The sequence below is a fragment of the Bos javanicus genome, chromosome 29 (genome assembly GCF_032452875.1).
Source record: "Bos javanicus breed banteng chromosome 29, ARS-OSU_banteng_1.0, whole genome shotgun sequence".
In the NCBI taxonomy this organism is placed as follows: Eukaryota; Metazoa; Chordata; class Mammalia; order Artiodactyla; family Bovidae; genus Bos; species Bos javanicus.
The window spans coordinates 26,358,844-26,384,327 of record NC_083896.1 but is presented as its reverse complement, the minus strand read 5'-3'; the positions used below and the strand labels follow the sequence as shown (position 1 = coordinate 26,384,327).

The window sequence follows — 25,484 nt, the reverse complement described above, 5'->3', positions numbered from 1 at the left end:
AAATCTTGGTGAATAGTCTTTCACTGTGCAGTCGTGTCTTAGAAATTGTTTTACTTGTTATCATGATCGTGCTTGGCTGGATGCTTTTTGTTGGATTTGCATGTTACTTGGGCACATTTCCAGAGTTCATGGTAAGTAATGACCTTGCCTGTTAATTCTTGGTAGTCAGTCTTGGCTCTGGCTCACCCTCCCAGCTGGGATTTCTGACCAAACAGGAAAGATGGTTGCGGTCTCACCACTAACAAGAGGTCAGGATGTGGTGGGAACAAAGTTAGTTTCCCAGGCTACTTCCCATCCCATTGGGACATCTTTAAGCCTTTACCCCTCCCCTTGGTTACTTAATACCGCTTATTTCAAAGCCTGATGGAATCTGTAAGGGCTCTGCTAGAGACATTGCCTGACTTCTGGATTTCAGGCCAAGTGGATCAGTGGTTGCTGGGAGGAAAGGGAATGTGGGTATTGGTGGACGTTTCAGCAGCCCTTCCAGTCACATTCAGGGGCAGTTACCTACTGGGACAATGAATAGGGCCAGCTCTGCCTTTAAGTTTCTTTTTGCCTTAGCCTCCAACTCTGAAGTGGAAAGAGAGGTGGATTGTTCAGGAGAGCAAGACACACCTGAGGAGCCAGCCTTTGGATGAAGATCTGCAACTCTGAGTGACTGTGACGGTCTGTTGAGCCGGATTCCTCCCTTTCAAGAGAACGTGATAGCACCCAGAAATGTCAATGGAAAGTTTACTTTCCTCTGGAAAATAAAATGAACTGTGAAACGGGAAAGAATTTGAGGAACACTGCTGAGGACAGCAAGCCCTGGTTCAAAGATTTGTTAATAATGACACCTCCTGGGTATTCTTTTCAATGACTGTTCCACCTATTATTTTTTCCATGCAGACTCTATAATAAATTAGACCAGCATTTTTAATGCCCCTTTTGGCAGATACTGAAACTTGAGTTAATGTAAATTTGAGTTCAGGTCCTAACTTTGCAACTTCCTGGCCATATGACCTTAGGAAAGTTTAATCTCTCTGAACCTCAGTTTCTTCATCCATGTGGTGGAGATATTCCAGTATCTTCCTGTTTTTGTGAGAATTACAGTTGGAAATTCATGTGAAGCATTTAATGCAAAACTTGACAAGTTTGTAAATGCTAACTTTAAGTAGTAAATGCTAACTTAACAACTAGGCCAAATAATGGACTAGCCAACAGACTTACTGGTGACTATGACCTTACCTACTTACCTGCTGCTGCTGCTGCTAAGTCGCTTCAGTCGTGTCCGACTCTGCAATCCCATAGATCCCCTACTTAACCTAGGGCCACAAAAACCTACCCATTTGTGAAGCTGAAACATAGCTCTCTGGACTTAAGACCTCTCTCATTCACTCCACTTGACCAGCCTATCTATAGGAAACATTAGTAACAGTGCCCTTTTAGCAAACCATCTCCTGGGTTTCTTGAATCCCACCCCATTTCATTCAGACTGGTTTTTTCAAAGATGTTCCCATTGTTAAAGAAACTTAACTCTTAAGAGTCTTAATATTATAATATGCAATTACAGGAGCAGGTTTTCTGGGAAGCTTCTCCAGAAGGCATGGGTATCAAGCAAGTCCCAGCCCTAGGTATCCTAGGAGCAGGGCATGATGGGGTTCTTTTTTTTTCGCCATATGCTCCAGATTTTCTATGAAAGTATCAGCCCAACAGACCTGTGTGGGGTGGGGTTGCAGGTGGAGTCACTGGGCGCCTATTTAGCTTGAGCCGCTGCCACAGTGTGATCCTGACCAAACCACTGAAATTGTGTGTGCCTCAGTTTCTCCAGCAATGAAATGAGCAGAACAGCCCATCTTCCTCCGCTTCCCTTCTCAGGAAAGTCAAGAGGAGGCTTTCCCTGCATCATGAGGGTTTAACTGTACCATTTCTCAAAATGCAAGACTTTTCTTCTTTGAGTAGCCTAACAACAGTTATTCAAGTTATTTAAGTAATTGCTTATAGTGTACATAGCCAGTCACTCCTCCCCATTAATCCATAGTGAGTTGTTTTGTTCACAGCAATGTCTTGTGCATCTGATTGCATAAAACAGGTAGTCAAACTTTTGGCAGGTGATGAGTTGACAAGATGCCAGCTAGATCCTAACCACACAGTCATCAAAGAACAGGGCCCTCCTACTCAGAGTTCTTTAGCCCCAAAACACCGGACACCCTGGCCAACTGTCCCATACCTTCTCACTCTGGTCCTCAAGGTCACAAGAGTTGATGTCACAATTGGTGTCCGAGCTCTGCCCCCCAGATAGCCATGGCGAGCCACTTCAGGTCAAACTAGACCACGAAGCTCCCCAGCCAGGAGCTACCATGCTGGGCCATCCACCATCTGGTCTTGAATGAAGACAGCCCAGTTTCCAGGGCTCGGAACAGAACACCACACCTTCCAGAACCACCTGTTTCACTCTGCACACACCACCAGCTAAGAAGCCCTGCAATGATTGTTGTCTTATGGATGCTTCTTATTGCAGGAACAATGTGGAAGGGATACAAATATCCCCCAGGAGGGGTAAGTGTGTTCTCTATTCCTACTTTGAAAATGTGTTCCCTGGGATACATGAACCAAGCACCAAAATCCAACTTTAGAATCTCTTTATTTTAAAAAGTTACTCTAGCACACCTACTTCTATTGTTATTCAGTATCTATCTGTTTAGAGTTGAGAGAGTTCCCTGTGCCTTTCATGTGATCTTTTATACATCCTTTCCTGAGTCTTTACTCTTAAATTCTTTAATGTCTTTCCAAAAACAAAAACAAAAAGCTGGAGATACAGAGGTAAAGATATTTCAGGTCTAGAGTCAAAGCTGCCTGACAGACATGACCTATTCTTGTACTTACAGGACACTTCATATGCTCTGCCTTCAATTTCCCTTCTTAAATTAGCCCACATCAGCAACCCAGGCTTAACTGTCCCTCATCACATAAACACTGGGTTGTAAAACTGTCCTGTTGGCAAATGTCTTTCCTCTCTTATGTTAGACCCTGGATGTTTGTCTTTACTACTTGTGTGCTCCCACACTGCTAAGTACCAGTGGCAGCTGGGCTTAGAGGCATTAGGTGAGGCAGAACGGGACACGGCTACCCCTGCCTGCCCTTGGGAAGGAGGGCAGTTCCCGCAGCCCCACACCCTAGCCAACACTAGTCAAGACCCACCTGATCTCATTTTCTCCCCCTAGACCCCAGTGGAAATAAGCAAAGATGATCCTGGTGAAGTGATGCAGCTCTGAAGCTTTCCCACCCAGCTGTACAGTTCCTGATGGTGTCACATATAAAGTAATTGCGCATTATTTTGTCACATTTTATGTAACAAGTTACCACACTTTTAAAGATGAATGAAGACATGGTATTCTGTTAGCCCAAAACAGGGAGATGGAGAGCGGGGAGGTAGTTGGGGGAATGGGAGGGATTGGGTCCCCTATTTAATAATCCATAAGACTGGCATTAAGACTAAGATCCTTAGTTCAATTTGCCCCCTATTCAGTACCCTTGAGGAAATTCCGTAGAGCTCTTTAGACCTGTTTCCCACATAATACCTTTCTCCTGGGTCCAAGGACCAGGATCCAAAAAGTTAAGAGACTGAAGCAACTTTAAGCCTGTCCTCTGGGTGGGGCTATTTCTCTGTGGCCTTTTCACAGCTGTCATTAAGAACCCAAAGCTTACACCATATGGGGAAAGGGGATTTTAACACTGGGCGCTAGATACTATTTGGCATTCTAATCCTTGTAGTAACCCTCTTAGCCACTTTTTACAAAGTGGGAAAAATGAAGTTGGGAGTGAGTACATTACCAACCCACACAGTTCTGTGTAGCAGAGATTAAGATCCAGGCCCTCTCCTTGGCATGCTCTTATATGCCAAGGAAAAGAGCTGAGCAAGAGAGACTGCGTTTTCCAAGATCTTGACCACCTTGGTTCAAATGTCTTCCTCACCTAATAGCCCAGCGGTTGCCTTTTCTTTTAGCAGTGACCACTGCTGAGCCTGGCAGCACCAGTAGAAACAAAAGCTAACTGCCCAGCCCTCAACAGGATGCAGTTTTGAGTTCATGAGACCCAGAAAAGGTTCCCATTCTTGTGTATAAGACTCATGCTATTAATCTGGGTATCTGAGCCCTAGGATATGCCTAATAAGCCCTCTAAAACTGGTTTGAGTTTTCTGACCCTAAAAAAGAAAATCTAAAAGGAGCAAATATTTTTAAATTACATGGAACTGCTCCCATTCTATGGTTGCTTGGGGATGACTTAATGGTTTCATTGTTCAGAAGTGCACCCTTTCCAACAAAGCACATCTTTTGGTTATATAGACAGCATTTTGTTAATGACTGTAGTATCAGAGAAGGCAATGGCACCCCACTCCAGTACTCTTGCCTGGAGAATCCCACGGACAGAGGAACCCAGTAAGCTGCAGTCCATGGGGTCTCGAACAGTTAGGCACGACTGAGCGACTTCACTTTCACTTTCATGCATTGGAGAAGGAAATGGCAACCCACTCCAGTATTCTTGCCTGGAGAATCCCAGGAACAGAGGAGCCTGGTGAGCTGCCATCTATGGGGTCACAAAGAGTCAGACACGACTGAAGCGACTTAGCAGTAGCATAGTATATGTTTGCTAAAAGTATTTTTAAGTGCCTCTATGCACTGAATGGCTTACCCTTTTTAATAGAACAAGTGAATTCAAAATTTCTATGCAGAAATAGGATACTAGTATCTTTTATACTTGTATGACCTAGAGTCAACACATTACACCGAGTGCATACATTCTCTGGCTTCACGGCTGCACCCACTTGCCTCATATATTCCTAAGGACTCATCTTCCCAGCTATCTCAGGCTCTTTTTATTATAGGGGATTGGAACTGCTCAATTTCTTGAAAAGAGGTGCTATATACCCAGTTCTTCTTCCCTTGTTCCCTGACTATATCTCCAAACTGTTCTCCTAACTTGTAGGTCTAATACCAGAATAGTTCTCTAAGCTGGTGGGGCGAGAGGGAAAAGGTGTCAGTGGCAGGGGCTGAGCAGACAAGAATGTGTAAGGGAGAAAGAACAGAGGTGTGAGTGTGTGTGTAAGGAGGTAAACCCATCTCTAAGTCTGATGAGTCTGCTGGGGTTTCTAGCTGGAATAATATTCAGGGTGATGAAATAAGGAACATGAGTTTTGTTAAATAAATGCAAACCAGTGAAAATATCAATAAAATATTTTTAATGCCTACAATTTCTTTTATACATAATTGCAAAACTTTTATCTGTATATGCAAAAGTAGATTCTCTTGCAGGTCAACAGCACCAGAAAACAAGCTATGTTATGTAAATGTTTCTTTAAACTTGATTTGTCCATTATGTAAAAGACATGGATTTAATAACTTCAAAGAAGTCTATATCCCACTCTTAATCATACACTAACACCTGAATATTTCATCACATCCACTCACAAAATAAATAGTCTAATATATTCAGCACATTGAAAATAAAATAACCAGTCTCTATATATTTATTCTCTTTCCAAACATGTTTTGGTCTCCTGTTATATCTCAGAAGTGTACTAATAGCTGCTTTTAAATTATAAAATACAAAACAGTAATTTATTTCTTGGAGAAGATCTTAGGGATTACATTAAAAAATGAAATTTCGAGTTCCCATAGACTTTCTTGATAACAGTCTTTGAACCTTCTCACGGCACACATGTAAGGCTGCCTGTGACATGTGGTACCCTGGCCTCCAAATGGACATAATTGCATTTGTAGTTTAGAGAAAATACAAAGACAAGTTCTGAAAGTAGCTTTTAAAGAAAAAGTGCCCCCTGCTTTAACAGCAACGTCTAAAGCAAGTGGGACTGTGCAATCAGAGCTCTACTGAGTTTTATGAAAACTACTTTCCCTTCACATCGTGTTTGAGAATGCTGCATCCATGATCATGTAATATTATTACAATAGTGAAATAACATTACTACATTCATGACTTAACATTACCCAATAAAAGGCACATCTTCAAATATTAATAAAATCTGAAAATCAAAAGAGGATAGACACATTAAAAATCAAGCACTTAATTTGTAAACCTTGATAAAATAACAGCCTATTCCAGTTTCTTTAAAGATTTGTGAGCTGTTTAAGAGTGGTCAGGAGTTACAGAACAAAGTGGAAGACAGGATTTGGAAACAAGGCCAAGATTAAAAGATTCAGAACCTTTTTTTTTTCTTTTCATGAGCTACATACAGAAGTGCTTTTATAATGTTGATGCTGAGGAAAACTGAAATCAACATCTGTATCATAGCAGAATGCAACCCGAGTGATTACACATAAGGACCTTTTCTACCAAGTTCTGTAAATTTTAGCTAGCATAATGGTGCCTTTCTGTACAAGTAACTGCACAATATCATTGAGTAAAGTGCTAGTAAGCTTTAAGCCACCAGAAATCTTTCAGCTATGACAAGCACTTGATTGTAATTACATATTTCAGAGTCTGAATATTAAAATGTATATTATATTCAAGCAAACTTGTGAAGCAGAAAAAAAAAATCACATAAGGGACAGCAAAGGAAATAATGTTCCAAACCTGTTTTATTACATGGAATATCACACTACTCTTGAATCATTAAAGGTATTGGAGATAGGTGAGAGGCAGTCTACAGGCTTTTCTGCCACCAGTGTTTCAACAGTTATATGTGATCATTAATAGTGGTTATCTATAACACCCCATCGTAGAGAAAAAGCAAGCTCTATAGATAAAAAAAAAAAACAACTTTCAGATCTTTTGAAGAGTAAATCTTCTTGTAGGATAACCTCTCCTACTTCCTGATCCCCACTGACGGATGGCTTAGGACAGCCACAAGGTTTATTACAGAATTTTCTACAAGCTTATGTCCCATTGTCCCCAGTCCTCCACTCAGAGTCAGGGACACATGCTCTCTGGCATCATCACACCCCATTTTCTATTGCTGACCTTCCTTGAGACTTGGCTTCTCTCCAGCCAGAACCTAGGTCAGCCTGATTGGAATTGCTTGGACTTGAGGCTTAAGAGATATAACAAGTCTACAGATACGACTTGAAGAAAGGTAAGAATGAAGATGTTCCACAGCCTAGTAAGCACAGGAACAGGGAACATCCTCTTCTACCTGGGATAAAATCTCTTCACAGTGCATAGTTTGAAATAAAAGTGCAACATGGGCAAAAAGAGAAAGTGGTGGCCTTGATACACATGAATTTAGTTTTTGGTTTTTTACCATTAATCGCTAAAGAATTTAAGATAAAAATAGAGTCATTAACACAAAAAGGTAAAGGGCACCTTGAATTCCAAAATATCCTTACAATGGGGAGTGGAATGAGGCGGAGGGGAGCCTCACATGTCACTTCCTTAAGTTTGAAACTATTACTCTTCCAAATCTAATGTTTGAATAAAATAAGTATTTTTTCTTCAATATAAAAATGAAATTTTTAGATAAAAATCAAACAGCACAGTGACCTTGTCTATTTTACACCAACAAAACAGTAAATCTGAAAGTAAAATCTGGAAGAGAATACTCTTAAACAAAAATGGCATAACTTGTATTTTAACTTGGAAAATTCTGTTAATTGCCTAATCACCTAAATTAGTGAATAAGAATGCTCAGCATCCAATCCATGAATAATGCAGAATACAATTTATTCTACTTTTTACTTTCAAAGTCACAGAAATGACATCCATATAATTATAACACCTACTCTACATTTTCAAGTTCTCAATCCAAACATAGAGATTAGGACTGGTCACTTTATTGCTGGCAGCATTCCTGGAAGGGCCAGGTTCCTCATCAAAAGACAAATCTGATTGGGAGCCAGGCAGCGCCATACTCACACATCAGCAGAATTATGGAAGTAAAGGAACAATCCTTTCTTTTCCTTTTGAGAGTAGCAAAGGAATAATACAAGACTGGCTGAATTGTGAGCGGCCCCACATGAGAGTGCATAGCTCATGAGGATCAAGGCTGGCTCCTGTGAATAGTTAACTTCGTAAGAGCACTCACTGGGTATTATGTCATCTGCATTACGATTTCACCCTGCAAAGTATGTGAAAATACTTTATGCTCTAATGACAGCCTGCAGATAGATGACAGTATGCATTCCTTCTCCTTGAGTACCCAACTAGAATTCTAAAATGGTAAGGGGCTTCTTCAGTCTGAAGGCAGGACTTCCTTGCAGCAGTCTTCAGAAGTTCACAAAAATACAAGCAGCAGCTAACGCTTCTTCAGCTTTTTGGCCTTTCGACGTCTCATTTCTTCTTCTTCACGTCTCATTTCCTCTAAATCTTCTTGCATACCTAATCTTAAGCTGTCAGGAAAAAATGCAGGTATTTGTCAATATACATGAAATTACCATGTTCTTTAAAAAGCAAGACTGAAATTTCAACTGGGAGCTTACATGGAATGTACTGATGCACTAAAAAGGCCTCAAGACTTTACCAGTGAAAACAAGACTAAGCAGGAATATTTTTTTACCAGGAACCACTGCCTCAAGTTATAGTGGAAGAAAGATCTTACATACAACTCAACAGAAAACACCTGAATATTCCCATTACACTAATAAATATAAATTATCTCATCAGCTTTAAAAAATAAAGAACAAGAAACATTTATGCAATAAATAAGATTCTATTCTTGTCTCTTCCCAACACTCTAGTTTGCTATTTTATCTAGTTAGAGGACAGAGGACAAGAGGGAGAGAGAGGTTTAATATTTGGGTTGAGAATGAGGTGAATTATTTCATCAAGTTAACACTATAAATGAAGTAATCACTTGTTACCCCTACATAAGAAATGATTATTTGTTTGATAGTCAAACAGGAATCCAACATCAGGAATATAATATCCCTCATCGGGTCCTTGAGGTCAGTGGCAGTAAAGGTCAGCAAGACTGCGATGTATCTCATGTGGACAGGGAGTTAAGGATGGGAAAAGAAAAAGAACAACATGCAACAGCGGGATGTGGGGAGCTCTAGCATTAACTGTGTGCCTACGGGTGAGGCGGTGCACCGCGCAACATGCACACATGATCTGAATCCTCACAAAACCTCAGTGAGGAAAAACAGTACATTCCCAGCTTACAAATGGGAAAGCAGATTTAAAAGGCTACTTTGTCTGAAGCCCACAGCAAGCAAGCAGGATTGGAATTTAAACTGAGTGGCCGAAAGCCCCAGCTCCCAAGGATGCATCTGAAGCAGGGAACAGGAATTTTTTAGGAATTTCCACACATGTGTAGCTTGTGCTTACTTACCTCTTTGCTTCTTCTTTCTGCTGCTCCTTCCAACTACTCTCCATGTAACGTAAGGCATAATCGCTTTCATCTTTGTATCTGGTAAGAAAAAAATCAAAGTTGTTAGGAAAAAATAAAAAACCCAACTTTCCAAAAGAACTACATCTTGTTTTTAAAACCAACATCTTTATAACTAAATCAAACATATATTTAGGATTATTCCTCCTTGTTTGCAGGGAGTAGGATGGGCAGAGGTTGGGTAAAGGGGAGTTTCTGAAGTAAAGATAAATTATACGAGCCCTTCTAATTTCTCATATCTGTGACATCAAAGGAGAAAACAAGTGCTGACTAATTTACACGTACAGCTGGCCCTCGAACACCACGGGTGTGAACTACATGGGTCCTCTTACTCCAAGATTTCTTTTTCATGCTGCAGTAGGGCACAAGAATTGGTTGCATCTGTACACATGGAACCGCAGAGAGGGAGGAATTTGTACACAGAGGAATCATACATACAGAGGGCTGACTCTTAAGTTACACGTGGATTTTCCCCAACCCTCACACTGTTGTGGGTCAACTGTATGTTACCTCATTTAATCTTCCCAAGTGTCATTTGAAAAATAACTGACTCAAGTTTATCCAGCTAGTAAGCTGTGGAACTTTAATCTAAACCCCAATTTTTCCTCTCCATCAGTGCTTCTCAATCTTTAAGGTTGCTGTGAACCACTGGGGAACCTTATAAAGCTAGTCTGGATTTAGATCTAAGCTGGGGCCTGCAAGCCTGCATTTCTAACAGGTTCCCAAGTGATGTCAATGCTGTTGGTTCCATGGTGCTGTTCAGGAACCACACTTCTGCGTAGCTTTTACACCAAAGAAAAGCAGGTGTCAGATCAGACTTTCAACATAGCTCTGTGGATGGTTTTTTGATTTCAAAGCCACGCCATATCTACTATACCAAGCTGCTTCACTCTTATCAAATATACATCTTATAAGGACAACAGTTAAATAGGGATACTTATTGGCCCTTATACAAGTAACTACATAATTCTGCATTCATTCTTAAATACTAAGTGCCAAAAAAGTAAATCTAAACAATCATTGAAGGATTCCTAATTAAGAATTGTATTCAATGCCTCTACTATTAATGTTTATTTTTTCCCCATAGAATGGATTATTCAAAATAAAAGTGTATATATATATACACACATATATAAATATATATATATATATATATAAATCTTCTTTATCCTTACTTTTTTCGGTCATAGCCAAAGATTTCTCTAATGTGCTTGGATATTTCTTCCTGAGGTTCTCCTTCATCTTCAATAAAGTCTTCCATTTCAGAGTCATATTCTTCTTCATCATCTTCCTCCTCTTCATATTCTCGCTGCCTTTTGTAACCACTAGGAAAGGGAAGCCTTTGAGGACCTAAGAATAGAAAGGCCATTATTTATAAGAGCAGTAAAATGTAATAGTCCCAACAAAGTCCTATGCAAGCTGAGATACTAAGACCTCATTAACATGGCAGCCTCAAAAACCAGAGCCAGCAGGCTGGCCCCTAGTGTGAACTCACTACTACAATCCTCTCTGTTGCTTCATGGTACTTAACAAGGAATAGAATTTCTCTGTCCCAAGGCTTACCAGAACTGTTACATTTTTCTAGCTTAGTAGTTTCTATTCTTTTGGATTTAAAAGACTAGTAAAATTTCTTAAAGAGAAAATAAAAAAGTTACAAATCACTGAAGGAACACAAATTTTAATCTTGCCAAAAAGAGACACCAAAGATAACAGTCTACTATTTATTATAATTCCACTACAGTTTTTAAAAGTCCAGTGGAGTATGAAAGAGTCTCAGAAATGGATCATTGTTCGAACTGAGCAACTCTGACTAAAAGGAAAAACTTACCACACCAACCTTATTTTTGTCATTTTGCCAAAAGACTGATTTAAAATTTTGCAAAAGACAGGCACTGATCAACAGACTAGTATCTGGGAACAACTGCTTTCTAGTCCTTGATTATAGACACTCCCTTTGTTGTTCTACAGTTGTTTTTAATATGCATGGCTTGTCTCCTTAGCTCAGAATTCCTTAACTTCAGCACTTTGACATTTTAGGTCAGCTGTTGGCTGTGAGGAGCTGTCCCGTACAGTGAAGGGTAATGGCGTCCGTGGCCTCCATCTACTAGGTGGCAGTAGCAGCCCACCCCACTTGTGTCAATCAAAAACGTCTCCACATGTTGCCAAATGTTCACCAGGGATGAAACTGTCCTTGGTTGAGAACCAATGTTTTGACGAAAGTAGCAAGTTTAACACATGGAATATCATCTTTTGTTTCTTTTTATATTCTCCATGGTATCTAACAAGTGCTTCAACAAATCCTTACTACCGTGTAGATACGATGATCTAGCAGTTAATAGGTGCCAACAATGATCCCATACCTTGGGACAATAGATTCCTAAAGGACTGGTAGCTTAGGGCCACTCTGAGGAACAGAAACACAAGGACAGTCTGAAATCATTCCTGGCATATCATGGGTGCTCAACAATATTTGATGGGATCAGTTATGCACCAAAAGGCTTCAAGCTTACAAATACACTCCAGTCCCTGAAGACAGGCACTTAGTCTTCATGAAGAGGTAAAGATGAATTAATTCATTGAACCACAAAAGGCATATACAATACATACTTATCCTATCAAACCACAAAAGGCATATACAATATATACTTATCCTATCATACAAATTCCATAGCTAAGCTTATTGCACTTGGAGACATTACAGAGGTGAACAAACAGGGCCCCAGATAAGTCTCTTTCTAAAGACTTTTCCAAGCCATAGTTACTAAAGGAACTCTCTGGCACAGGACAGACAAAACATCAGGATTCTATCAACACAAGAATACATTTAAAAGCACACAGAATTCACAGCATCTTTGGTTCTGTAAAACAAAGCATTCTTTCCAATTTCCTAGTGACAAATAAATACTTTAAGGATAAGGGGAAATCTTACCAGATCTGTAGCCAGATAAGGATGGCTTCATTCCATTCATCTGTCCATTGCTGGGTCGGCTGATTATATTCTTGGAAGAAATTGTTTCTGAGACAACAGTGCATTTGGGCTTCAGAGGGGGAGCTGAGGTATTAACTGTTCGCCCGGGTCCCAAGCTGCTCACTGGTCTACCAGGGCCTGAACTGCTGACAGGTCGTCCAGCTGGAGCTGGGCCACTGACTGACCGGCCAGGGCCACTGATTGACCGCCCAGGGGGGCCTGAGCCACTCATTGGTCGTCGATGGTCATGTAGACTGCTTACAGGCCGCCCAGGGCCCCCAGAGCTGCCCACGGGTCGCCCAGAACCACTGGAGCCACTGACAGGTCGCCCAGGGCCACCTGAGCTGCTGGCAGGTCGACCAAGGCCACTTGTACCACTGACTGTCCGTCCTGGGGGACTGAAGTCACTGGTTAGCTTCCTGTTCCCACTGACTGATCGCTCGGGTCCTGAGTTGGAGCTGCCATTCTGGCGCTTGGGCATGGGGCCAGAACTAACCGTGGGCCGGGCAGTCCCTGTACTAGGCCGCCCAGGGGCTGAGCTGGAGCTGCTGCCTGGCGGCCTGACACCTGGACTCTTGGCCTTATTGTGTGGAGTGGCCATGGGTCCAGGTCTGGAATGGCTAGGATGGGGAGGAGATTTTTTGGCTTTGTGCTCGGTAGCAGATTTCTGAGGCCCTTTAGCAGAAGTCTTTGGGACACTTGGTGAATAGGTGCTGGGGTGGGGCTTTCCAGCCCCATTGAAAACAGGTCTATCACGGCCCTCATGAAGCGAGGATTGGGAGCAACTGCCAGGGGCTACTTTGGTCCTCTCCCCTGGCACGGATTTGGACGAAGACAAATGCAGGCGTTTCTCATCAGCTGGGCTGGGTCTGGGTTTCTTCTCAGGATGAGGAAGGACAGTACCCTTGCAAGGAGGATGCGTGTCTCCAGAGCCTCTGCTAAGCTTTGTGCCCACACCCTCTTTCTGAGAGGGTACTCTTCTGGTTGGCAGTAGTCTTGCATCTGTCTCAGGTGTCCTTTTCCTCCGCTTTCGTTCAAGGAATTCTCGCTCCCTAAGTTCTTCTGCAGTCATGGGCCGCTCTTCTGTCTTCTTCACTACCTTTATCTCCACTGGCTCATACTGCTTTTTCTCAGCCAGCCTGAGCAGATCATTGAAGTTCATGACTGGTGGGGCACTTTTAAGGGGGACCTTTGGTTTGCTTTCAACTTTGGGAGGTTCTTGTTCTTCCTCGTACTCCTGCTCTGACTCTGCTTGATTGTATTCTAAGAATTCATCCTCTTCTTCCATCTCGTACTCTTGGTCTGTTCCCTGGCTAGTGTGACTTTGCATTGCCTGCCTCTTCCTTGACTTTTCCTCAACAGGAATCCCATTGTAACCGTGGAAATTATCCTTTGTCCTCTTGGCCATAGCTCTTGCTTTCTTGTCATGTTTTAGCTCAATTCGCTTTTTCACTAGTTCTTCCTTTCTCCTCTTCTCTTCTAAGGCTGAAAAAGACAAAACAACACATTATTTCAAGGTCTTGATAAAACTGTACATTTATCTGAAATCAGTAGGTGGCCGAAACCAAGCAACATTCAAGCTACGGTTTGAAGAAATTTGAAAACTTCTAAGAATCAAATGAGGAAGTCATTCAAACAATTATCAATGAGTCATCTTTACACAATGAGTGGATCACATGTGGGTTTTTCTATATGACTAAGCAAGGGAGAGTCTTGGCTTTTAGCTTAAATACAGAAAATAGTTCATACTAAATAAATATACCAAGTTAAGAGAATATTAGTACCCACTTAATAGTCATTAATTATGAATCAATGGATACTCAAACTTAATCAGTTTCCTTGTCATTTGCATAAAGTACAACTACTGCTTGAGTTTACTGGTTTTCAAAAACTATCCCTATTTTTAACCTTTTAGATAGTACTCTGTATATTTTAAAAAATTAAAATACAAAGTAGGTAGAAACAGATTCAAAACTAAGGTTAAGAGGGAGTTTCCTGTGGTCTGGTGGTTAGGACTCAGCACTTTCACTGCTGTGGTCCCAGATTTAATTCCTGGTTGGGAAACTAAGATTACACAGGCTGTACAGTACAGGCAAAAAAAAAAAAAAAGAAAGGAAAAAGCCTACAAAAATAAACAAACAAACAACAACAGTGGAAAAGAGTACTTTTTAAATGTCTATATGTGTATAACTGAGCCACTTTGCTGCATAGCAGAGAGTGTTACAACATTGTAAATCAACTACACATCAATTAAAAGTACAAAGAAAAAAAAAGAACCAAGGGAAAAGAATGGAATTCTTACTGGAGTTGCTAATATGATCAACTAGAAGATATGGTCACTATTCCCAAAAAGCTTTTAATTTTGAAGAGGAAATAAAAGAAAACATCTATACAAATGACCAACATAAGAACATATATAATGCTACAAATACAGCTGACTCAGACACATACACAACAAATCCAATAGCCGCTTAGGATATTACAAGCATCCCTTGGTTAGTTACAAGCCAGCTGTGAAGACAGAAGACTTTAGAACTGAGAATAAGGCTATAGATCCATACCTTTTCGTCTGAGCTCCTCTTCTTTCCTTCTGAGAAAAGCCTGGACAGCTGCTGACTGGACACCCTTAACTTTTGGGTCTTTTTTGGGAGGTCCCACTGCCAAACTGTATCTTTTCTAAAAATAAAATGAGTAAGAGTTACACAAAATTAACTTTGAAACAATAGAAAGGTCTAAATGTTGACTAAAAAAACCTATTCTGAATAATTAAGAGACCACATAACCCTCATGAAAGCTCAGCTATAAAATTTCAGGCTAAAAATGATTACATATGCCTGTTTCCAGGTGTAGAGTTTCTTTAAACATCTTCAACAATACATAAATGAACAACTCACAGAAACACCATTTTCAAGCTATTTTCCCAAAAAGGTACCTGGACTGGGGGAATTGAAAAAAATCACCACTAAAAAAGACTGTTCTAGAATTCTGATTTAAAAGAGTATCCTTCTTCAGAAGTTTCCAAGTCCATAGTAGAAAAAACTATCACAACTGTTATCCTCCTGCATACCCACTCCAGGTGGTTTTCAGCTGCTACACTGGTTATCTTGCCTACAACATTAAATACCGAGATCCTACTGTGATCTCAGGCAAAGGAGGTGGCAAACCATAGCTAAAAGGCATTTCAAAGAAATCGAAGCAGCAAGAAGGGTCCCAGTCTCTGTAACCTTTAAGTGTAGCTCTATATTCATTAAATATTAATTCTCCACACAAATCATTTCAGACAAGTTTCCAGATCACCCAAGGTACTAACATCATCCTGAAACAGATGGTATTTCTCTGGTCTTTGATTTTTATGCAATTGCACTGGGAAATGACTAAAACTAGAATAATCATTAGAGAAGTATAATTAAACAGAGCTAATAACTCAGACCAGGATGATTACTCTCTAGGACCATCTCACATTAAACTTACGGGCTAGGAAATAAGAATTTTTTAATGCCCTTCTTTCATCTTGGGCAGATGACGTTCTTATCCACTCAACCTTGTTGCTGTGCTAGTTTAAAAAGAAACGTTAACCTATGAGAACAAATTGAGCTACTAAGGAACCAAAAAAGTGACTCCCAAAATGTGTATGAAATTCTGGAGGAAAGCCAAAGGACTCCTGCTTACTATACAGCTGCCAAACAGAAGGCATCTTGAAACAGGCTGGAAGTTCCAGCTAAGTTAGTCTACCCATGAAGCAGCTGGCCAAGAAAGCAGGCCCTAATCTGACCTGAAAATCCTGAGTGATGGCAATGCTTGAGACCTGACACGTCCCTCACACAGAGAAATCCCAAGAGAGCATCCAGATTCCTTTCTCAGTCACCTTGGCTGCCACAGTGAAATTCTTTAGCAAGTCCCTCTCTTTGTAAATTTAGTTGCAGGCCCTTTCCATAGTGGATTGGCCCAATGTTTAAGGGAGAAAAGGAGAGGGAAAGGAAGACAGGAGAAAGAGAATACTGCTTACCTAATTATATAGACATAAAATCTGCCGTGGTTACAAGAACCTCAAACATAGGTCTTATTCATAGGGAACACACATTTTCTTAACAGAAGGGCTACTGTGAAGATGATTCAAGTTGCATAAGACACATAAACTCATAAGCAGAGGCGCACACTCACATCAGGTAGATATATGAGAAGAAGGGTGCATTTGTGCTGCCAAAGCTCCAAGTATTTCTCTCCCTGCCAACTATATAGCCCAGATTCACCTGCCAAATCGAAGCTTAATACAGGGCTCCCCCTGCCCCAAAATACCAATCTTAATGTTAATTATTTAAAATAGGATTAGTTTGTTACCTAGGTATTTCAAGTGAGCAAGTGAGTACTTTCTAATTTGATTTCAAGGTCTGTATGTTTCTTCCTAACCTGGCACTTAAATAGGTAGGTAGTGGGTTAAGTATTCTTGACTAAATACAGACACCAAAAGAGAAAAATAGTGTCAATGGGATATAGTATAATACCGTGTTTAGTAAGCTTCAGTCACTCCCATATCACTGTCATGATTTTTGCCCTTTTAGTATGCCAACTGTATTATTATTTACTAATTTTAAGAAAATATGTAGATTGAACACCAAGACTTATTATTGCACCTTTACCTCAAGCAATAATACTCATGAAACGACAGGCTTGAAAGGCTAGTTATATCTTCCCAAATTCTATCAAAATATCATTTTAAAAATATGCATCTATGAGAATAAAAAGTATTTATGAGTCCCCTAAAACCATGGTGACGCAAGAGCCATGTGTACTGCACTCTGGGAAACACCAGCGGAGGAGCATGAACACAGGAAAGGTGGAGCACAAGAGAGCAGCGAGGGGGGGTCAGGAACTCGGAGTCACTCAGCGGAGAACAAAGCTACACTGAGCTTCTTTCCAAGTATACACCTATTTTCATCAATTCACATGCCAATTTCAAATTCAGCTTTGTTTAAAAAAAGACCTCCAATCCTTAAGGATACTTACTAAGCTGGCCTCACATTTAACTCAACAATTTTGCTGTCCTTGTCCTGTCCCTATGATGGAGAAGGAATTCAATAAATCTATAAAGTGTCTTATTTCGTGGGTCTGCTGGGAAACAATTTACGTAGGACAAGGTCCTGCTTGATGAGGCTTGATCTTATTTACTGACTTGAGCTGAGTCATAATTAATAGCTTCTTACATCCTCTATAGCTTGATGCACTCAAAGGCAGATACCAGGAGAATATTAAAATATTCTCTTAGGCAAAATTTAGATCAAAATGTAGAAATTTGGGGCAGGAAAAAAAAGGGGGGCTAGGCCTCCAGAGACAGTGATCTTTTTAAAACATTTTTAATGGGATACAATTCACAAACCATAAAATCCACCCATTTAGTGTGTACTAGTATATTCCCAGAGTTGTACAACCATCACCACTATCTATTTCCAGAGCATTTTCACCTTCCCAAAAAGAAATCCCTTACCCTTCAGCAGCCATTCCCCACTCCCCTCACTATGGCCTTGGCAGCCACTAATGTTCTTTCTGCTTCTGTGGATTTGCCAATTCTAGACACTTCATATAAATGAAATCATGCACCCAGTGTATACACATAGTGATTGATAATGCATCATAAAATAAACTCTAGAAGCCACAGATACTATATAGATAAGTGATAATTCAAAGTATCTAAGATTTTCCAATTCAAAAAACTTTTTCTCCATCTGCTCCAGAATTTCTATGAGAAACTCTATCCCATCAGACTTTACTGGACACTGAGAAGTGTCATCACAAAATATAAGTTCCTGCCCAAGGCTTTAGTAGGCTGGAGTAGAGAGACGGATTCAGGTTTTATAGATGGCAAACCTTATTCACATCCCATTCCTGACAGACTACAGTATTAACTCCAGCCTGAGTTTCCAGCCTGTCCTACAAATTTCAGACTTGCCAGTCCCCACAATTATGTGAGCCAATTTCCTAAAACAGATCCTACTGGTTCTGTCTTTCTGGAGACCCCTAACTGCTGCAGGGGTCCTTTGTATTAATATCTTACCACTTTCACTTAATGTTTTAAAAGTTCATGCTGTAACATATGTCAGTACTTCATACCTTTTCTGGATGAATATTTCATTATATGGATTATACCACATTTATCTAATCATCAGTTAATGGATATGTAGATTGTTTCTGCTTTTTGGCTATTATGAATAAGGCTCTGTGAACATATGTATACAAAGTTTTCTGTGAACGAATGCTTTCCTTTCTCTTGGGTCTATCACTATAGACCTTCTTAACACTGAGCTGGCTAGACTTTTGAAAAAGGGGTTGCAGTCAGACCCTGGTATTAGAAGATTTCCTATAATAGAACATTTTATTAGACAGTTTCCTTCCCCATCATGGGGCGCCCAGCAGAGAACCACGTATTTAAAAGAAAGCTTCAGGCTGGGATTACACTGTATGCCATTTAATAAGGCAGGAGAACTATTTGGCACTTTCTCCCACATCAGATGGTCACATTTAGCTCTAGCGGCAACACATCAAGATGTACCCATCAATTCTGAATCTGATTCAAGGCACCAGGCTGTTTCATTGTCTGAGCTTCATGAAAAGCAGCTGGACAAGAGTTTCTTTTATCCTAAGAGTATCCATTTTATTACACTGCAGGCCAACTCAGTCATTCCGCTGGGCCCCAGTGAATGATCCACAACAGTGAAGCTTATGCCATCTAAATGCAGTATCAGAGATTCTGCCAAGATTTGTGATTCTGAAGCCAAGAGACCTAGAAAACATTAAGTCACTTTAAACATACGTGTTCCTTGCACTGAAACCATACTGTCACAGTCAGATTAAGAAAATCAGGAGTTTTCAGTGTGGAAATACATGTTCACCAAATATGTTATTAATATATAGGAATCAACAGCAATTCCTTCTTGAAAGTTCTTCTTTACTCGAGAGATAATATATTGTTGTAACTGTAAAAAACAAATATTCTGATGCTTTTATATAGAGATTTATCATTGGTTAGAAACCAGAGTTAGAAATATTCAAAGGATATATCCTTAACTTTAATGACTATACAACTTCTACAATCCTCTCAATACATCGTAGTCAAGGAATGAATGCAGCCTGGAAAACCACTGATATGCATTAGGCTTGCTTAGCTGGGTGGCTAAGAGAGTGAAAATAAAACCACCAAAAAGCATGCTATTCAAGACTGCTAAGAGGTCAAATATAAATTTTACTATTACTGTTTATAAAACTATACCTGATTACAAAGTATAGTTTCAGATGGATACCTCAGAGTCTCTAGTTCAACCTCATGTTAGAAATGGCCCAAAAAGGATAACTGTATATTTACCGGCTATCACTCATACCATTTGTAGCAAAGACTGAATTAGAATCTAGATCTCCTGACTCTGGGGCAAAAGTTTTCCTATTACAATGTGCCTCACTTCTAACTTAATCCCAGCACTTTCATCTCTAGCTCTAACTTCATTCTTACATGCCCCTCCTTAACTTCCACCTGCTTCCTAGCCAATGCCATTACTCCAAACAAGTCCATCACAGAACCTTCCCCCAGTCTCAGACTCTATTTCCGTTAACCATGCTGGCACTCTCCCAAACAGCCTGTAAATCTCTATTCACCAGTTTTCAAATGCTGTTAGTTTAGCCTTTAAATTTCTCTCCCATCAGACTTTACTGTACAGTGAGAAGTGTCATCAAAAAAACGGGGTTGCTGCCTAAGGCTCTATTGGGTTGGAGTTGGGGGTAGGGAACTAGATGGATTCAGGCTTTATAGATGACAACCTTCCTCATCACCCCATTTCCAATAGACTCTCCTCTTTCAACACAGGGTCATGATTAAGAAAGAACTCTGCAGCCACTTTGCCTGGACTAGATTCTTTGCTCGGCCATTACTAGCCCTGCCACTTATTAGCTGTGTGACTTTGGAAATGTTTCTTCGTCTGCCTGAACCTCAGTTTCCTTATCTGTAAAACAACCTTCCTTATATGGTTACTATGATGATTAAACTAATTAATATATAGAAAGTGCTTAGAACAGTGCCTGGCACAAAGTAAGCATTATAAATGCTAATTGCTGTTGTTATTATCCTTACTATTCATAAAGAGATTGCCTAGGTATTGATGGGAAAGAGAACAGAATCTCCGTGGGGCAATATTACAGATGGACAAAAAGCACATGAAAAGATACTCAACAGCACTAATTATTAGAAATCTCCGTGGGGCAATATTACAGATGGACAAAAAGCACATGAAAAGATACTCAACAGCACTAATTATTAGAGAAATACAAATCAAAACTACAATCACATATCACCTCATACAGTCAGAATGGCCATAATCAAAAAATCTATAAACAATAAATACTGGAGGGGGTATGGAGAAAAGGGAACCCTGTTACACTGCTGATTAGAAAGTAAATTGGTACAATCATTATGGAGAACAGTATGGAGGTTCCTTAAAAAAACTAAATATAGAACTACCTACCATATGATCCAGCAATCCCACTCCTGGGCATATATCCAGAGAAAACCATTATTCAAAAGATAACATGCAAAAAAAAGATACATGCACCCAATGTTCACTGCAGCACTATTTACAACAGCCAAGATATATGGAAGCAACCTAAGTATCCACCAACAGAGAAGTGGATAGAGGAGGATTGGATACAAAGGAGTATTACTTAGCCATAAAAAGAATGAAATAATGCCATTTGCAGTAACATGGATGGACCTAGAGATTATCATACTGAGTGAAGTCAAGACAGAGAAAGACAAATACATGATAAATGTGGAACCTAAAAAAATGGTACAAATGAACTTATTTACAAAACAGAAATAGTCACAAATGTAAAAAACAAACTGATGGTTACCAGAGGGAATGGGGAAGAGGGATAAACTGGATGATTGGGGCTGAAATATATACACTACTATACATAAAATCGATAATAAAGACCTACTGTATTGCACAGGCTTTCCTGGTGGCTCAGACGGTATAGAATCCACCTGCAATGCAGGAGACCCAGGTTCAATCTATAGGTCAGGAAAATCCCCTGGAGAAGGGAATAGCAACCCACTCTAGTATCTTTGGAGAACCTCATGAAAAGAGGAGCCTGGAAGGCTCATGGGGTCGAAAAAAGTCCAGCACGGCTGAGTGACTGAGCATGCATATATAGCAGAGGCAACTCTACTCAGTACTCTGTAATGACCTATATGGGAAAAGAATCTAAAAAAGAGTGGCTATATGTATATGGAAAACTGACTCATTTTACTGTTCACCTCAAGGGTCCACAGACCCCCAAATCCTTATATCTCTAATACCATATGAAGGCTTCCTCTTTACTTTCTGATTTGAGGGTCACACCACAGTTACAGTATCTTTCCTGGGACAGTTTTCAGTCTGACTGTGAGAAAAACCATGTATCTTGCTTTGTACACCACAAGACATCAATTATAGTTACTTGAAACCTGCTTTTGCTAGAGGAACTCAGTGAGAAAAATATTAAGGGTAAAGTTACCCAAAATATCTTTTCTCATTTATATATAAACAAAGCTAATAACAGTGACTGGTTACATCACCTTGATCAGCTGTGGGTTTTTTTTGTATTCAGTTTTCCACTGGGAAAAGACAGCACGCCTGGTATTTCTAGGCATGATGCAATCCTCCTTTGGTTTTAACCAAAATCTTTTACAGATAACTATTTCTCTTAAAAAGAAACAATATGAACGAAAGCTGTCCCAAATGGGAACTGTTCATTGCTTTTCAAGTCAGATATAGTAGACATTTCTTTAAATAAAGAGTTCAAAGTGGCTGTACAGGTGTTTCAGATTTTAGCCTCCCTTGGATTTTAGTCTAATCAACGCCAGTATATTTCCTTTCTGTAACAAAGGTGTGAAAAAGGAACTTGATGACTGAAATTCAAAGTCAACTATGATACGATCCAAATGGAAGGTGGGGACAAAGATGGCTAAAAGAGAAATACAAACCAAGCCCTAGAGAAGGATGGATAACTCAGTTATTTGTGAAGCAGGGTGTGTGTGCGTGTGGTGTGTGCGTGTGTGTGGTGTGTGTGTATTGTAATGCTGTTTGACTTGGATGTTGGTTTATAAGGATACTTGCTTTGTAGTACTCTCACACTGTGCAGTATGTTAGATTTCAGAACTCATAGCGTGAGCTAAAAGGCTTCACTTGGAGCTGATAAACAATATAACTTAAAACAATCAGATGACTTAAGATCATGGATGAAATTTAACACAATCTTGCTCTATTCCTCAATAATTTCTTTTGTGTTTTACTTTTATCTGAAGTAAAAAGATAAGGATTATAGTGCTGATAACTAAATGAAACCTCCAGGCTCACTAGCTTTTGGGGCGAGTGGGAGGGAAAAACATACTTTCATGAAGTATATGCCTATATTCATCTATTAAATTTTAAATGACCTCACCAATTCACCCATTTTCCTTTCTGCTTCCAATCTTTGTTATTCCAATCATAGATCAGTAATGTATATATTCTGAAATACAGACATAATTTGAAATCTCCCACTCTAGAAATATGTACTTCTCTGTCAGCGATCTTTGGTTTTTAGAAGAAACAACTAACTTGGTTCCGATTCTTCCACAGTCCTGGGCTTCAGGGCAAGTATTATCTTTCTTTGACCTCCACTGAAATTGAGGAGGATGTAGAAAGAAATATGGACCCAATTATGCAAAGATAAATGCTACTAGATCCAATATTGACTTGCCTAGGAAATTTACAGAGGCTGAAAATAATTCTGTCTTTCAAGGTTTCATAACTTCAAGATCATTCAGAGTATTTGAGATGGGATGCGAATACATACAATAAACTGATCAATATCGGTTTTATTTACCAGTTATTTTTACATCAATATCTTCAAAAGAGTAAAAGAATGAGCACAGGAGAGGAAAAAAAATATTGCAAGTATACAAAAATCTAAAAAATGCAGAACACATGATGCGAGCTCAGTAAGATCTAGTTGAACTGACTTAAAAAGAGCGCCGTTTGAGCTCCACACCTCGTCGCTCAAACCGCAGGTATCACAATGCAATTTATCGGTTTACAGCTGGGGCTGTGGTACCATCTGAGGATCCTGAAATGATTAGTTTATGCAAAACAGCTACACCCTCGCAAACCAGGCCCTCACCACCACTACCGCATTTAGATACTGAAGTCTTACACCACTCAGCGAATTAGCGAACCTCACAGGGTAAATGGGACCTAGATTTCAAACAACAACTAATCTGGAAGACCACAGGTAAACGGAAACTGAAACTATTTCTCTCATTCTGTTGGCCAAAATTTCGTGGAATCCACTCACACTCCCTTCCTAGGGAGGTGATAATTCAATCACCTGGTTGGCTGAGTGGGTGGGGGACACAAGTTAAAAAACTTGTTCGGGAAACTACACAACGTTTGACTCAAAGATCAGCAGAAAATCAGCTCAAAAACTATCAGGCCAAGTCCCTAATACTCCTGAACTCCCCAACCTCTGGGTTGAAGTTTATGCCGAAGCTAGAAACTACGAGCATTAGATTCCACTACGTGCCAGGCACGGCTCTACTCTCCAGCTTTCACGCAACTCTAAAATACCCTAAACGCAAAGTTCAAGTTGTAGGGGTAACTAAGCCGAAACAAACCAAATCCGCTCGTCAGCACGCACTCGCTTGCTTATCTCAAGCCCCCAGTAACTTCACCCCCCTGTACCCAGAAGTACATGTCCAAAAGTAAAAAAAAAAATACGGCGTCCAGATCTTTCTTATCCTGGAGCCGGTGTGCTGATTCCTGGAAGTTCCAAGGACCACACACTCGGAACTTGGAAGACCAGGATCTCCTATAGTCGCGCCCCGGCTGATACTTACCGGCACGTTGTTGACACCCTGCGCTTTGGAAGCTATCAGGAGAATTTCCCTAAAGTCCATTCTGGTCGAGGAGGAGGACTGGGCCAGCCTCTCGGAGAAGAGGGAAAGCGCGCCTTACCGAGGCGACCAGCAACAGCCTAATGATCTGTCTGGCCAGCCTCTCTCCCACCCCTCCTCTGCACGACCACTTCCGGCGCTTTCCAATGCCGTCTGCCCGCCCACTTTCCTCCAGAGGCCAGTATCCTTTCAGGCCCGCCGCTTCCCTCGCGAGTCTTTGGCGTAACTTCCGCTTTCAGGCTCGAGACACGTAGAAACGTGGTACGTGGCTGCTGGCGTCCGCTCGAAGGGGCGGGACTAAGCCCTTCCCGGACCAAGGAGACTCGACCTGTAAACTGGGGGGCGTGGCCAACGGAAAGAGCCGCTTCCCTGGAGGCGCTGGCGCAAGGCCTGTTTTCGTGCTCCGTGTGCACTCTCGTGCGCTAGAGCGAGGGCGGGGTGAGGCGTTACTACCGGCTCTCTGAGTGTCACGGTTGGACGCTCAGGTCCGAGACGGCGGTACCTCAACAGCAGAACCGACAGGTCTCGAGCAGGGGGTTACAGTTAGGCGTTTGTAGGCACTCGCCAGGCTGCGCAGATGCGAACGACACCGACTGGTCCCCTGTCCTGGGAACGCTTGATTCTTCGCATCCCGGCATAGGGTGTGTGGTCACCTCCTACACAGATACAGGCGTGTGATGTATAGAGGCGCCCGCTTACTGCTTTTGCTTCATTTTCGATAATAAGCCCCACGTAGGGCAGCCAACTGTGCTTTGTGTAGTGGCTGAATGGAGAAATTTCTCACAGACCCAGCCTGGATATATTTGGTGCACTGATCAAAATGTACATATATGGCCCAATTTCACATTTGTTGGGAGTCCAGTCCTGGCTTCCTCTTAAGGGTTATTTGGGGTCTCTAAGGTCATTTCTAATTAGTGTAAAGTACACTAATCAGGCAGACTGGCTGTGGCTAAGAATAGGTGGGAATCCACCGCAGCCAAGCAGTAGGGATCTTCCAGTGTGATGAAATTGGTCCAAGACTGGTTATACTGATGGCTGGGCTATATTTTTACTAATCATCGTACTCTTAAAACAAGTCAGTTTTACAGTGTGTAAATTATCTCAATAGGGTAAATTATCTCTGGTGGTGGTATATTCGTTAAAAATCTGACTGCCAATGCAGGGGACAGGGGTTGGATCCCTGGTCTAGGAAGATCCCACAGGCCACTGAGCAACTGAGCCTGTGCTCTATAAACTGTGTTCCA

At 40.8% G+C, this 25,484-nt stretch overlaps 2 protein-coding genes across 2 annotated transcripts; one reads left to right on the top strand and one right to left on the bottom strand.

The window, feature by feature from the left end:
* Positions 1 to 50: 50 nt before the first annotated feature.
* On the top strand, positions 51 to 3,314 carry MISFA (mitochondrial sheath formation associated). Its single transcript, XM_061406251.1, has 3 exons — positions 51 to 131; positions 562 to 2,538; positions 3,204 to 3,314. The coding sequence occupies exons 1-2, from the start codon at positions 63 to 65 to the stop codon at positions 652 to 654; spliced, it is 162 nt and encodes a 53-aa protein (XP_061262235.1). The 5' UTR covers positions 51 to 62; the 3' UTR covers positions 655 to 2,538; positions 3,204 to 3,314.
* A 1,887-nt stretch (positions 3,315 to 5,201) lies between these two features.
* SPTY2D1 (SPT2 chromatin protein domain containing 1) lies at positions 5,202 to 24,464 on the bottom strand. Its single transcript, XM_061406233.1, has 6 exons — positions 24,184 to 24,464; positions 14,849 to 14,963; positions 12,249 to 13,772; positions 10,495 to 10,669; positions 9,263 to 9,340; positions 5,202 to 8,321 (listed from the first exon to the last, which is right to left on the bottom strand). The coding sequence occupies exons 1-6, from the start codon at positions 24,241 to 24,243 to the stop codon at positions 8,228 to 8,230; spliced, it is 2,046 nt and encodes a 681-aa protein (XP_061262217.1). The 5' UTR covers positions 24,244 to 24,464; the 3' UTR covers positions 5,202 to 8,227.
* Positions 24,465 to 25,484: the final 1,020 nt, after the last annotated feature.

Coding starts and splice junctions, on each gene's coding strand:
- SPTY2D1 (XM_061406233.1), bottom strand. CDS start 24,243: ATGGACTTTAGGGAAATTCTCCTGATAGCTTCCAAAGCGCAGGGTGTC. Junction 14,964..24,183: donor AGGGTGTCAACAACGTGCCG/GTAAGTATCAGC, acceptor TTTTATTTTTAG/AAAAGATACAGTTTGGCAGT. Junction 9,341..10,494: donor TTTGGCTATGACCGAAAAAA/GTAAGGATAAAG, acceptor TTTTCTTACCAG/ATACAAAGATGAAAGCGATT.
- MISFA (XM_061406251.1), top strand. CDS start 63: ATGATCGTGCTTGGCTGGATGCTTTTTGTTGGATTTGCATGTTACTTG. Junction 132..561: donor GCACATTTCCAGAGTTCATG/GTAAGTAATGAC, acceptor TTTTTGCCTTAG/CCTCCAACTCTGAAGTGGAA.